The sequence below is a fragment of the Caenorhabditis elegans genome, chromosome I (genome assembly GCF_000002985.6).
Source record: "Caenorhabditis elegans chromosome I".
Classification (NCBI taxonomy): Eukaryota; Metazoa; Nematoda; class Chromadorea; order Rhabditida; family Rhabditidae; genus Caenorhabditis; species Caenorhabditis elegans.
The window spans coordinates 3,337,708-3,351,023 of record NC_003279.8 but is presented as its reverse complement, the minus strand read 5'-3'; the positions used below and the strand labels follow the sequence as shown (position 1 = coordinate 3,351,023).

Below are 13,316 nucleotides of genomic sequence, written 5' to 3'. Positions count from 1 at the left end.
TCAAAAAATTTCAAAAATCGAGCCGATAAATCGACCCAAACGCTACAGTAGTCATTTAAAGAATTACTGTAGTTTTCGCTACGAGATATTTTGCGCGTCAAATATGTTGCGCAATATGCATTCTCAGCATTTTGTATTCCCGTAATACTAATGAAAAATATTTTCACATATCTTTCGATTTTTTTTACAGTACTCCTTAAAGGCGCGCTGTCTTTTGCAATGTAAAAAATTCGGTCGCTTCGAGACCTATTACCGTATTTCTGAAATTTTTCTCTGTTCAGAACGTTCAGTGACAACTAAAACCAATTTTTCCTCTGAAAATACAGAAAAAATTTGTGAAATTCTGTAAAAATGGGGGAATAAATATTTTTAAAACATGATGATCCCGTGAACGTGACCCTGAACTCCCGAAAATATCCACGTGGCTAATCCAACTCCCACATATGAACTTTAAAATCAAAAAATTTATTTCGCCGAAAGATGAGCCAAATGCAAAAATTGGGCTCGAAGAGCAAAGGTCAGAATCCGAATAAAGGGGATGAGGTGGAGATGCTTCGTGCCGGATTCAAGAACAAGCATGGAGAAGCTGTCAAATCGCAGGGACAAACCATGAATATTGAACTCTAGTAGGGGTTTTCCCCCTAGCTTCGGTGCGAATTTGAGAATAAATATTTTTACTTAAGTAAAAAGTATATACTTGAATATTTATTTAAATTTTTAATTAAATAAATGAGACCCCACAATTTGAGAATGCCTGAAACGAACCTGTGACTTTTCCAGAAAAAATCATTGTGAATTTCAATTAAAAAGTTTGAATATTGTTGGCTCAAATGAGTTACTATTATATTACTAATATTTCGCTGTTCAAAATACACTTTTCAGCTTTGAAAGTTATCTATTCCCTCACATTTCTAATTCCCACGTTTCTCCGTCTCCTTTCCATCGAGAGTTCTCAGTCCGCAATTTGTCGTCACGGTGTACATTTGCAGAAACACTTTCACTTGTTTGCAAGTGTTTTTTTGTTGTTCTCTCGGCGTCTCTGCTAATTTTTTCGGTTTTAACCAGTTTTAATGTTCCGAATTTAATAATTTTTGATTAAAAATCAAGGTTTCCAAGTTTTCAGGGTATTCCGATGGTCGATTCACACGGTTTGCAGTCGCCAGACGTCGTTGTGGAGAAATAGTGAGTTGGGCCAGGACGAATATCGATTTATTTATCGTTTTCCTGTATGGAAATTCAAAAATTCAAATGATTTACAGCACTATATCGAGAGAAAAGTCGTCGATTGGCTTCGAAATCGGCAATAATGTGACCGTTCAGTTGAACGCGCCATCGGACGTTGACAACGGGCGAGAACGGGATTCGTCGAATGCGCACACAAAAGTTATTATGGATCACAAGGGAGATGTAAGAGAATTAAAGAATTAAGAATCGTCAATGGGAAAATTGTTTAAAAATATAGTATTTGTACTCAAACTTCCAATTATTGCAAAAGAAAAACGGGAAAAATCCGCTAACATTCAGCAGTTTAAGTCAGAAAAATCGTCGAAAATGTAAATTTAAAGGGAGAGTAGAGTTTCTGGGTATTTTGCTCAAATAGACTAAAACTGGTCCAAAACCAACGAATTTCATAATGAGACTTCACAAAAACTTTCCAAAAATTTTTTATGGCCGGTCAAAATTTCAAAAAAAAGAGCCAAATTTTGCTAAAATCTGAAATTTCGCACACTTTTCTTTGTCACAGCCGCTGGATTTGAGTTTTTCTGAAATTATCACCCTTTAATCCTTATTTTAGTAATTTATCTCGCGGAAATTCGTTGATTGAGACAACTTTTTGGCCGATAGGATTCCAAAAATGATCAAAATTGGATGCCTATCGGCCTAAAAGTTGTCCCAATCAACGAATTTCCGCGAGATAAATAACCAAAATAAGGATTAAAGGCTGATAATTTCAGAAAAACTAAAATCCAGCGGCTGTGACAAAGAAAAGTGTGCGAAATTTCAGATTTTAGCAAAATTTGGCTCTTTTTTTTCGAAATTTTGACAATTTTTTTTTTGACAAAATTTTTGCCACGAGGATCAATCGAATCTTTCTAAGAAAGAAAACAAATTAAAGTTCGAAATAAATACATTTAAATCAATATTTCGTTGAACGAAAATGGCCTAGAAATCGTGTAGTGGCCTAGGTTTCAAATGCGCGCGAAATTCAAATTCAGCCACTTTCGTCGATTTCAACGGTTAAATGCTGAATATTAACGGATTTTTCCCGTTTTTCTTTCGCAATAATTGGAAGTTTGAATACAAATACTACATTTTAAAACAATTTCCCACATTGACGATACTCCTTTTTTAAAGTAAATTTAAAAAAAAAACACAGAATTTAAATACATTTTTTTATTTCAGATTCAATATCTACGCGGGAGAATTTTGACGTCAAACGGACCAATCGTCGGATTCCGCTCAATTCACGAGTCTGTCGGTGAATCCATGAACCTTATCAATTTGCAAACAAAGCAAAGGCACCGTTTTAAGGTTTAAAAGCCAAATTTTGATTTTTTAATTTAAAAATTGCTTCAGGACTTCCCATTCCGTACAATCGACCTTGCCTTCGCCCAACATCACAAATACCTCGCCGTGCTCAACGCCGACCTCTCACTTGTAGTATTTGAGGTGTCTGACAGATGCGATCCGTTAGTTATTCTACAAAATTGGAAAAAAAAATCCAGAAAAATCGAATTTCAATTATTTTCAGAAAGAAATACCTGTCGATCGTGAATTGGCCGTCATATCAATCACAGGGAAACGAGGATCAACCGAAACTCTCGTGGTGTCCGTATATTCAGGGTGAAGATGAGGATGATGAGACTATTCATATGATTGCTGTCTACTTGGTCAGTGTCGAGGCGAAATTTCGAGAAAATTGAGGAAAAAATTCAAATTTTCGAGAAAAATAGATACAAAATTTAGCCGATTTTGCACCAGTACCCGGTCTCGAAGCGATATATTTCTATGAAAAAGTGCCTTTACGGAGTACAATTGCCGTTTGCCAAATTTTTTTGTCGACAAATTCGGCAAGTTGCCGATTTGCCGGAAATTTCTATCCCGGCAGTTTGCCGGTTTGCCGATTTGCAGGAAATTTTCAATTCCGGCAAGTTGTCGATTTGCCGATTTGCGGGAAAATTTAAATTCAGGCGGTTTGCCGAAATTTTTAATTCCGACAATTTACCGATTTGCCGGAAATTTTTCAATTCCGGCGATTTGCCGAAAAAATCGTTTGCCGCCCGCCCCTGCTGTAGTCGAACCAATGGCGTCGTCGAAAAATTTTCGATTTTTTCGGTTTCCCGCTTAGAAAGAGAGGCGGGACGTATTTTTGCAACCCTGCGGCACGGTTTTTTCTTCTTCTTTTTTTGCCCGTTTTCCATAAATTTTCGGTTTTACTCGTTATATTCTCTTTTTTCGAATGAAAATGCTATTCTTATAAAATTTAGAGGATATTTCATGTTAAATTGGTTTAAAAAACATGAACTATCCTAGAAATTTTATGAGATTCAAATTGAATATTCATTTAAAAAAGGAAAATGACACAATTAAAATCGAAACTTTATTGGAAAAAATCATTGAAAATAGTGGGAAACGGGCGAAAAAAGTGGAAAAACCATGCGGCAAGCTTGCGAAGTTACGCTCCGCCTCTTTTTCTGTGTGGCGCTGCTTTTTGCAAATTTTTGCATAAAACAAAAAGTTAAAAACTACAGTACTCCTTAAAGGCGCACGTTTTGATTTAAATTTTTTAGAAATCTGTCGCTTCGAGACCTTCCACCGTATTTTACGGCGAAAATCTCATAATTCTGCTGATAAAATAGTGAAATTATTTTCTTGAAATAATTTCAATTTTTTGTATTTTCTTGATTTTTTCTTACTTTTTTAAGAGAAAAACACCGCATTTTCAATTAAAAAACAGCTGATTTTGTTGAATTTTTCAAAAAGAAAAAAATCTCAATTTGTTTCCAGGGTCGCCAGCTGTACATTGTGAATCTAGGAGTTTTGAAAGAAGCGGGTCTAGGAGACACTATCGAATTTGAGGATGCAAAGAAAGAGGACGGTGGACTATTCTGTCACTATTTCTCTGATCAACCGGATAAAAAGAATCTGAGAATTGCTTCAGTCTGTATATCTCCTGATTCTACAGCTGTTGCAATCGCCAAGACCGAGGGTCCCGTACAATTTTTCACTTTTAACGAAGAGAATAATACACTTACCGCTGCTCATTGTTTCGAGCCACGTGGATTCGCTAGGAATGGATTGATCGATGATCTGATCTTCCTTGACGATTTGACACCGGATCGTCGGAAGTCACTTCCATTCTGGAGATCATGTGTTGTTGTATCAAATGATGGACATAAAGTTGCTCTATACGAATGTCAGAGTTGGAAGTGTCTCGGAAGAATTCGCTTCGAGACCACTAGAGCTATCAATAAATTTGTTAGCATTTCGGATCCGGCAGCGAATTTTGTGCATTTGCTCGATGTGGATGGCATGGTGAGCTTGGTCTATTTAATGGACCAGAAAAACCGAATTTTATAAGAAAACTTTGAAATTTTCATCAAAAAGTGTATTAGGACGGTTCAAATTTTGAAAAACGGACTAAAACCTTCAATTTTGCCGAAAATTGATTTTTTTTTTTGAATATTACACTATTTTGCTTATTTTAGTGATTTATATCAGGGTGTGGCGGAAATTGTCGTTCGGCAAATTTTTTTGTCAACAAATTCGGCAAATTTGCCGTTTTGCCGAACATCAATTTGTCCGTTTGCCGGTAATCATCATTTCCGGCAATTTATCGATTTGTAGATTTGCCGTTTGCCGAACTAAAATTGAAATTCTGAAATTTCCAAAAAAAAATGTGCGAAACCAAAATTTTCGGCAAATCGGCAATTTTCCGAGTTGCCGGAGATGTTCAATTCCGGCAATTTTGCGGGTTTTTTCTGGAAATTCTCAATTCCGGCAACATGCCGATTTTCCGGAAATTCTCAATTCGGACAACTTGCCGATTTTCCGGAATTTTCAGTTCTGGCACTTTGCCGGAATTTTGAATTCCGTCAATTTGCCGATTAAAAAAAAAACGAAATAATCGTCAAAAATCCTATTAAAATCAATTTCCGAAAGCTACGACGAGGAAAAGTTGGGAAAATTGAAGATTTTAGCTAAAATTAAACCTTTTTTGAGAAATTTTCCTATTTCACGTTTTGAAATTCGGTTTTTGGGCCATTTTGATACTAATACAGCAAAAAATTAAATTATTGTTCCGTGTATAGCAGGGGCGAGCGGCAATTGCCGGTTTGCCGATTTGCCGGAAATTGTCAATTCCGGCAATTTGCGGTGTTTGCCGGGAAAATTGTTGGTAAAAACTATAGGGCTTAGGCTTCAAAATTAACCAAAAATTCCCATTTTTTCAGAACGTCTTCACAATTGAAATCCGAAATCCATTCCGTACAGACGAGCAGCCACGTTTCGTTGGAATTACGCAGACCTCATTTTGCCATTCGATTTTCTCGATTGCCCCGATTTCGTCGAACACTTTTGAAAATGGTAGCGTGATTGAGCTCCCAGATGCGAAAAAAACCGAAATTTTTTGATTTTTTGTTAAGAAAAATCGGAAAACCTGAATTTCACAAAAATCAAGTTTTCATGATCTAGTCGGAAACAAGATCTACGAAAAGAAGATCTACATTTTCAGGATATGGCACCGTGCCAACTTTCGCAGTTTTCTCCAAGAAATTCGAAACAACGATGCTCCGATATTACGCATCGCGCCTTGTTTAGCGTTTTCCAGAATTTTTTCTTTCAAAAAAAGGCTTTTCTGAACGCTACACAACGCTCGATGCGTAATATCAGAGCATCGTTGTTTCGATTTTCTTCAAGAAAACTGGGAAAGTTGGCACCGTGCCAGATCCTGAAAATGTAGATCTAGATCTTGAAAACGTGGTGCCTCCCAAAACCATCGTTTTTTTTGCAGCTGAAGACTCTGGAGATGACCTATTCAACAATGATAGCAACGATGAGGAGAGCGGAGATGAATCAGATGGAACTGAATCAGATACACGGATGAAGCATACCAAGATAAAGCGGCATTTTGTGGCAATGGGCAAGAGGAGTATGGTCGAGCTACAATTGACACTGAAACAGCATATTCCATCCCCAGTTGGTACTGTTGCAGCAGAATCTTCACAAAAAGAGCCAAGTCCTTCGGTTTATGTGGACACTGAGACCCCAGAGCACCAACAGCTACAAAATTCTGGAGGTCTTCTGATGAAGGTTGCTCCACAGACTTCTAGTATCGATGTGGAAAGTGTCAATCAGAAGCTTGATGACGTCATCGCTGCACTGGCACGAATTGAAGCTGATAGAAAGAATAGCAATGAGCAAATGGTTCAGCAGATTGTTACGGCACTCGGTAAGGAATTGAGGCTCGAAATAAAACTGATATTTTCAAAAAAAAAATTCATTTTTTACAGTAGAAAATTGAGATCTTTGTAGAGAAAAATCACAGTAATTTTCAGATTTTCAAAATTTTGCGAAACTTTAATATTACGTAAAAATCATGTTTGATTTAATTTTTAATAATTCCCAGTAGTAAAAAAAAATCGATAATTAAAAAAAAAATTTCAATAAAAAATGAAGATAACCCAGGTAGCCGGAAAATGCAAAATTTTCAAAAAAAAAATCATTAAAAATCCAGAAAAATCCAGCTTTTTAACAGTTGGAAATTGAGAAAATATTTGAAATTAAAAAATTATTTGGAGAACTTTTGCCGAAAACGTAATTTTCGAAAAAAATTAAAGTTTTCAATTTTTTAAAGCAAAAATTTCTAAATTTCGCGAAAAAAAATTAAAAATTAAGAAAAATTCATTTTTCAGTAATATACAGTGTACGCTCCCCACATTAAAATTCCACAAAAAAAACTGAAAAAAAACCAAAAAGAAGGAAAAATTCAACTTTTAAAAACGTGATTTTTCAACTTTTGCTCAATCATTTAAATTCCCTCCAAAATGAGTACTACCCAACCAATCAGCGACTCCAAACTCCGCCCACTCCATCTGATTGGTTGAAAAATGGGCGGAGCGAGTCGATGATTGGCCGTAGTTCTCAGTTTGGAGGGAATTCAAACAATTGGGCCAAAATTGAAAAATTGCGTTTTTGAAAGTCGAATTTTTATTATTTTTTTGCGATTTTTTTGTGGTATTTCGGAGTTAAAATTTTTTTTTGATTCTAGCTTTCTAGAATTTTCTAAAGTTTTTGAATGTGATTTGGAGTTTTTAATGAATTTTTTCAAATCCCGAAGCCATAAAAATCCTGAATTTTTCAATTTTTAGAACTGAAACCCCAATTTTTCCAAGTTTCAGATGAGAATATTCGAATGCGAGAAGGCTATATGCTCAATCGAATCGAGCAAGTTTGCGAGAACGGACGTCTCGACACAATCGCCGCAATCCGTAATGGTCTCGCCAATTTGAATGGAAATATGGAGACATTTGTACGAGATCAGGGTGTTGAAACAGCCGAATATATTAGTCAACGTGTTGGAAGTACGACGAGAAATGCTCTTGCTGAATGTATTCTACCGTCGTTTGAACGGAGTTGTGAAGTGCTTTTCGAACGGCTCAATGAGCATTTTAGGCATGGAATTAATGAGGTTAATTGGAGGGAAAATACTTTTATACAAATATTCAAAAAATGTAAATTCCGAGAAAAACGATTTAAAATTCACAAATTTTGGATTTTTTTTTAGAATTTTTTAGAATTTTTTTTTTCTATTTTTTAAAGAATTTTCTGAAGCTTTTGAAAAAAAAAGTTTTCAAAATCCAGTATTTTTTTGAAATTTTTAAAAATTCTGGATTTTTCGAAGATTCGGATTTTTTTGAATTTTCTGAAGTTTTTGAAAAAAATTTGAAACTTTGAATTTTTAAAAATAATTTAAAAAAAAATATATATCTCAAATTTCCAAAAATTGTGAAAGTTATTATTAAATTTTGAATATATAGAAAATTTGGAATTTTCAATTTTTTCAATTTTTAGAAATACTGCATTTTAATTTTAAAAAATTGACCTTAATAAATTTCGAAATTTTGTCAAATTTCCATAAATTTTTGGATTGGATTGTTTTTGCATTTTTGGAATTTTCTTTAAAATTTTTACAAAAAATTTAGAAAATTCTTGTAAAAATCGGGAAAAAAATACAAAAAGTAATTCAAAACTGTAAAAATTCCAGGATTTCAAATAATTTTGAAAATTCAAAAGAAAACATTCAATTTCGAAGCGGTTTTCCGGTATTTAGATAGGTTTTCAGAGATACTGTATTTAATTAATTATATTTTTTTCTAAAAATCAACCAATTTTCAGTATCTGGCTACAACGTCTCAAATGATTCAAGGAACCGCAATGGCCACAATGCAAATGGCAGCTCAGCAACAACAACAAAAAGGAGAACTGGAACGAATTGCCCTTCTTCGAATGATTGAAACAAATCCAGAAGAAGCCGTCGAAGCAGCTCTCAACAAGGCCGATATGAGCATTCTCGAATTTGTATGCTCGAAAATCAATCCGGAAAAGATTGTGATTCCCGGAAATACGAAACTGAGCCAAAAGTGCCTCGTTTCGTTGGTTTCTCAATTTACTGCCACACTTAGCAGTGATCGTGATCTGAAATTCAAGTGGATCGAGCTAGTGATCCCGGAAATTGATATGAGTGATCCGGAGATTATTCATGTGGTCACGCCGGTTGCACAGAAGCTTGTGAATGCTCTCCAGGGTACGCATGTTATTCGTATTGAGGAAAATCATCGAAAATTCAAATTTTCTTAGATACCCCGAAAAATGCTGAAATAATTTTTCAAATAACTGAAAAATTGAGAGAAAAAAGATTTTTAATTTTTATTCAAAAAAATCGCTTAAAAAAGCGGCCAATTTTAATAATTTCGAACGAAATAACACAAAAATTCGATTTCACTAGTTAATAAAAAACATAAAATTTGAATTGGGAATATTCAAATTTTAATGTTTTAATTGAACAAATAGGCTTTTACAAGTATTTTACTGCTGAAAAAAGTAATTTTTGTTACACGAAATATTAGCTTTTTTTGGGGAAATATACGGAAAAACCATGATTTTCAAGAAAATTTTCATTTAAAAAATTTAAAGTGTTAAGTTTTTTCCTTCACAAAAGACAATTATCTGAAAAAAATCGGACATTTGCAATTTTTTTTTGAAAATCTGAAAATTATGCGTTTTTTCTACAAAAGAATATTAATTTTCAATGTTATTACTTGAAATTTGGGGTTTCTTTTCAATTTGAAACACAAAAAAGGCCAGGGTTTTCAGAAAAAATCTGTTTAATTCTTCAATTTTCTCTGAAAAAGCTGATATTTTTGTGTTCCAAAATTTAAAAAACCCCGAATTTCAAATAATAACCTTAAAAATTAAGATCCACTTGTAGAAAAATCGCGTAAATTTTCAGATTTTCAAAAAAAAAAGCAAAAGTTCCATTTTTTCAGATAAATGTCTTTTGTGAAGGAAAAAAAAATTAAAAATTTGATTTTTTTTGAAAATTTTCTTTAAAATCAATGTTTTTTCGTTAATTTCCTCTAAAAAGGGGATATTTTGTGATTCAAAAAATACTTTTCTGGCAGTAAAATACTTGTAAAAACCTTTTTTTTTCGAATAAAAATTATAAAATTTGAATATTTCCTTTTAAAATTATATAATGCTGTATAAACAATTTTACAAAGAAAAAATTAAAATTAACTTTATCCTATTTTTTAAGTTTTCGTTTTGAATAGTTTAGTTTTATAATTTTTGAAATAAAAAATTCAAACTTTAATATTTTTATTCGAAAAATACGATTTTCGTTTCGGGCTTCTCCTTTACAAATCTAAATTTCTCAGCGGTTTTTTTCTAGAAAAAAAAATGAGGAAATCTGAATTTAAATATTGATATACGGTTAATATTCAATTATTTCAAATGAATGTTTTTTGTGGAGAAAAATTGGTTTTTCCTGATTTTTTTTCGTGAATTTCCTCTAAAAAGATGATATTTTGCGTCTCAAAAATCCTTTTTCAGCAGTAAAATCCTTGTAAAAAAAATTTAATTGAAAAAAATACATCTTTAAAGTTTGATTTGCTTTTAAAAATTGAAAATTTCTAAATCTTTGCAAAAAATTTTTTTTAATTTTAAAAATTCCATTTTTTTTTAATCTAAAAAATCTATAATTTCAGAACTAATGGAGAACACAGCCGACGAGCCTGTCCGCCGTTATGTCCGACTTCTCTACCAAATGACACGTTCCTCACTTCTTCAGCCGCCAACTCCGTCGCAAAGAACTTGTAAGCTTTTTGAGAAATGGCCCCAGAAATAATGAAATTCAGTTCCAGCAGCTCTGTCAAAATTCCTCTCGGATCACTCGCAGCAATGATTTGTTCTACGACTTCAGCCGGCTCCGACCGACCAAAAAAAAACAATTTTTTCTTATTACAAATTAACCAAATCTCTCAGATTCTCAGTTTTACATTGACCGTTTTCATTTTTTTTTTCGTATTTTTCAAGAAAAGAAGCACAAAAAAAGGAAAAAATGCTCAAAATTTTAAATTTTTTCTTATTTTTTTCACCAATTCTCGCTGTAACTAATAGTTGTGATTAGACCCCTATCCATCTAACTTATTGATTTTTTAACTCAATTTTTGTCCAATTTTTGTAATTTCCCAAGTATATCACATTGTATGTTATTAAAACCGTTCAAGAATTAATTTTTTTTGTCTTCATCTCCTTTATTAGCCTGAGATTTTATTTCGATATGTACATACAAAAGTCACGGGCTTTCAGATTTCCCCATATTTCGAAATGGCAGAGTTTTGGCGACCTCGGCCGTGGCCGAGCTTTGAAACTCTGCCATTTCAAAATACGAAGGAGTCAGTGAAAGCCCGGGAAAAGTGAATAGATGTAGGTAGATCAATCGCTGAACAGCTTGCATTCATTCTTTTTCTCGCAGGATAGAATCATGTTTCGAGTGCTAATCTGGAAAAATATTAGTTTTTAAAAATTTTCAATATTTCCTATAAAACTCACAATAATTGCATTAATACCTTCTAATTTCCTAATTTCATACTCTCGCTGGGCCATTGTTCTCGCATTGTTTCTGGAAAAAAAGAAAAAAAAATCGATTTTCCCCCGCGGGAAATTCAAAAATTTTTCAAACTTACAGCGAAAAAAGGAAAATCTCATGAATTTGCTCATAGCGATGAAGAATTCGGTAGTTGAGACGCAGAAATCCGTGATATTGGGCTCTTTCATTGAAAAACGCCTGGAATTCAAAATTTTGGGGTGTGCAAGCGCGCGAAAATTTGAGTTTTTTGTGACTTTTCATTAAATTGGACGTTGAAAAATTGAAAAATCGTGTCAAGACCCAGAAAATTTAGTTGTAAGTGCAGTGGAGCGTATTTGCTTATTTTTAAAAAAAATATTACCAAAATTAGTTTCAACTGTTTTTTTAGTTTTCGCGGTTTTTCTAGCGAATTTAGGTTATTTTTACAAAAACAAATGGGCTATAGATGTTTTTGCAGCAAAAATTGATGAAAATACGCTCTACCGCACTTTCAACTAATTTTTTTGGGTCTTGAAACGATTTTCTTAAGAAAATTAAATTCAGTTAATACTTGTATTAAACATTTAATAATCGCTTCGAGACCCGCGAAATTTACAGGTGTGCAGTGGAGCGTGTTTGCACCATTTTTTTGAATTAAAACAATTCAAATTTCAGAAAAAAAACTTACATCACCAACTAATACAATTTCGGCATTCATTTTTCCTATTTCATATTTGTTTAGAAAATAATTGTGAAGGAGAATCTGAAAAATTTTTTAAAAGAATATTTATGAATACACGAAATCAAGAGGTGCACAAGAGACGTATAATTTGAGCCAATTCGTAAAGTTTGAGCCAAAATATGGGAAAATAATGTGACCTACTTTTTTCACTGAAAAAAAACTAGTCCACTGGTAGAAACACCTGCATTGAGCTCTTGAAATTTTAAATTTTGCGCGTAAAATGTGATGTATTACCGTAACTGAGCATTCAAACACCATATTCTACGCGCAAATTTCGTTTTTTCGCAGAAAATCGTTGAAAAATCGAGTTGAACAAAATGGGAAGGATACGATTTTTGCCATTAAAAAATTGCGCAATTTTTATATAGCTCGAGAAAAAGGACAAATATATTTTCGTGGCGAGAGCCATATTGAAAATCGTCTTTAATGTTTTTAGCACGGCAAAAAAACGAAGAAAAAAAAACAAAATCGTCTTAAAAAGCCAAAGAACGTGTTGAAAAGTAGTAAACATTGGGACGAACTAGTTGATATTTTTGGACGAAAAATTGCCATTTTTAGTGGCGGGAGGAAAAATGCAACATTAAATGGAAAAGGAGAGAGATAGACATTCTTATTATTATTCCACACATACATTTTGCTTCTCGGACACTCTCCGTACGGCATAATCGGTCACGCGGAAGGCCAGCGGAACAGCTGGCGGTGGAACGAGAGAGTGCAGGAAAGTGGGAGACTCAGAGAGGAGAGAAATAGCAAATTGGAATATCTCGTGGTGTTCGCTATCCATGTTAATGATCTCGTGCAAATTCGCTCGTTAGCATTGCTTTTGGGTCTTGAAACGATTGTCAGAATGACTATATGGATTTTGTGACTAGAAAGGTGAGAAATCTCGGCCACAAACTTTTGCAGGTTGATTGCTGGCCGAGGTTTTGCATTTTCTAGGCTATACCAAAAAAAAACAGTAATTTTCAACTTGCCAAAGTTTTGAAAAGTTCCCAAAAATGGTTACATACATAGAAAACAAATTGTACATATTACAAGAGCACTAAACTCTGAGAATGCGTATTGCACAACATACTTGACGCGCAAAATATCTCGTAGCGAAAACTACTGTAATTCTTTAAATGACTACTGTAGCTCTTGTGTCGGTTTACGAGCTCGAGTTTCAATTTTTGAAATAAATTAAGGAAATTTATTTATCGATAGAATATTAAAATTAAGCAAAAAAGGGAAAATAGTACGAAAAAACGAATAAAAACACATTCCAAAAATTGAGCCCGTAAATCGACACTAGCGCTACAGTTGTCATTTAAAGAATTACTGTAGTTTTCGCTACGAGATATTTTGCGCGTCAAATGTGTTGCGCAATACGCATTCTCTGAGTTTTGTGTTCCCGTAATAACTAATTTGTGGAAACAAGTTTTTTAGTCAATTTACTTTTCAAAA

The 13,316-nt window shown here is 33.7% G+C and overlaps 2 protein-coding genes across 8 annotated transcripts; one reads left to right on the top strand and one right to left on the bottom strand.

The window, feature by feature from the left end:
• Positions 1 to 1,109: 1,109 nt before the first annotated feature.
• On the top strand, positions 1,110 to 10,812 carry edc-4 (FHA domain-containing protein; the record flags this gene model as incomplete). 4 transcript variants are annotated; one of them, NM_171835.7, is made up of 12 exons in its annotated part: positions 1,110 to 1,182; positions 1,260 to 1,407; positions 2,404 to 2,532; positions 2,578 to 2,690; positions 2,753 to 2,891; positions 4,009 to 4,536; positions 5,454 to 5,586; positions 6,014 to 6,451; positions 7,401 to 7,690; positions 8,398 to 8,806; positions 10,269 to 10,376; positions 10,419 to 10,810. In NM_171835.7, the coding sequence occupies 12 exons, from the start codon at positions 1,133 to 1,135 to the stop codon at positions 10,463 to 10,465; spliced, it is 2,532 nt and encodes an 843-aa protein (NP_740828.1). In that variant the 3' UTR covers positions 10,466 to 10,810. The 4 variants fall into 4 exon arrangements, with proteins under 4 accessions (NP_740828.1, NP_740827.1, NP_001391101.1 ...); NM_170842.7 differs by having other exon boundaries at positions 1,117 to 1,182; positions 10,425 to 10,812; NM_001404249.1 differs by having other exon boundaries at positions 1,127 to 1,182; positions 7,395 to 7,690; positions 10,425 to 10,796.
• On the bottom strand, positions 10,799 to 12,657 carry Y44E3A.1 (the record flags this gene model as incomplete). Of its 4 annotated transcripts, NM_058744.4 has the most annotated exons (5): positions 10,799 to 11,064; positions 11,116 to 11,185; positions 11,250 to 11,350; positions 11,820 to 11,894; positions 12,505 to 12,657. In NM_058744.4, the coding sequence occupies 5 exons, from the start codon at positions 12,655 to 12,657 to the stop codon at positions 10,999 to 11,001; spliced, it is 465 nt and encodes a 154-aa protein (NP_491145.1). The 4 variants fall into 4 exon arrangements, 3 of the variants coding, with proteins under 3 accessions (NP_491145.1, NP_001300462.1, NP_001300463.1); NR_132556.1 differs by having other exon boundaries at positions 10,999 to 11,064; positions 11,250 to 11,894; NM_001313533.3 differs by lacking the exon at positions 12,505 to 12,657 and having other exon boundaries at positions 10,999 to 11,064; positions 11,820 to 11,849.
• Between the last annotated feature and the right edge of the window lie 659 nt (positions 12,658 to 13,316).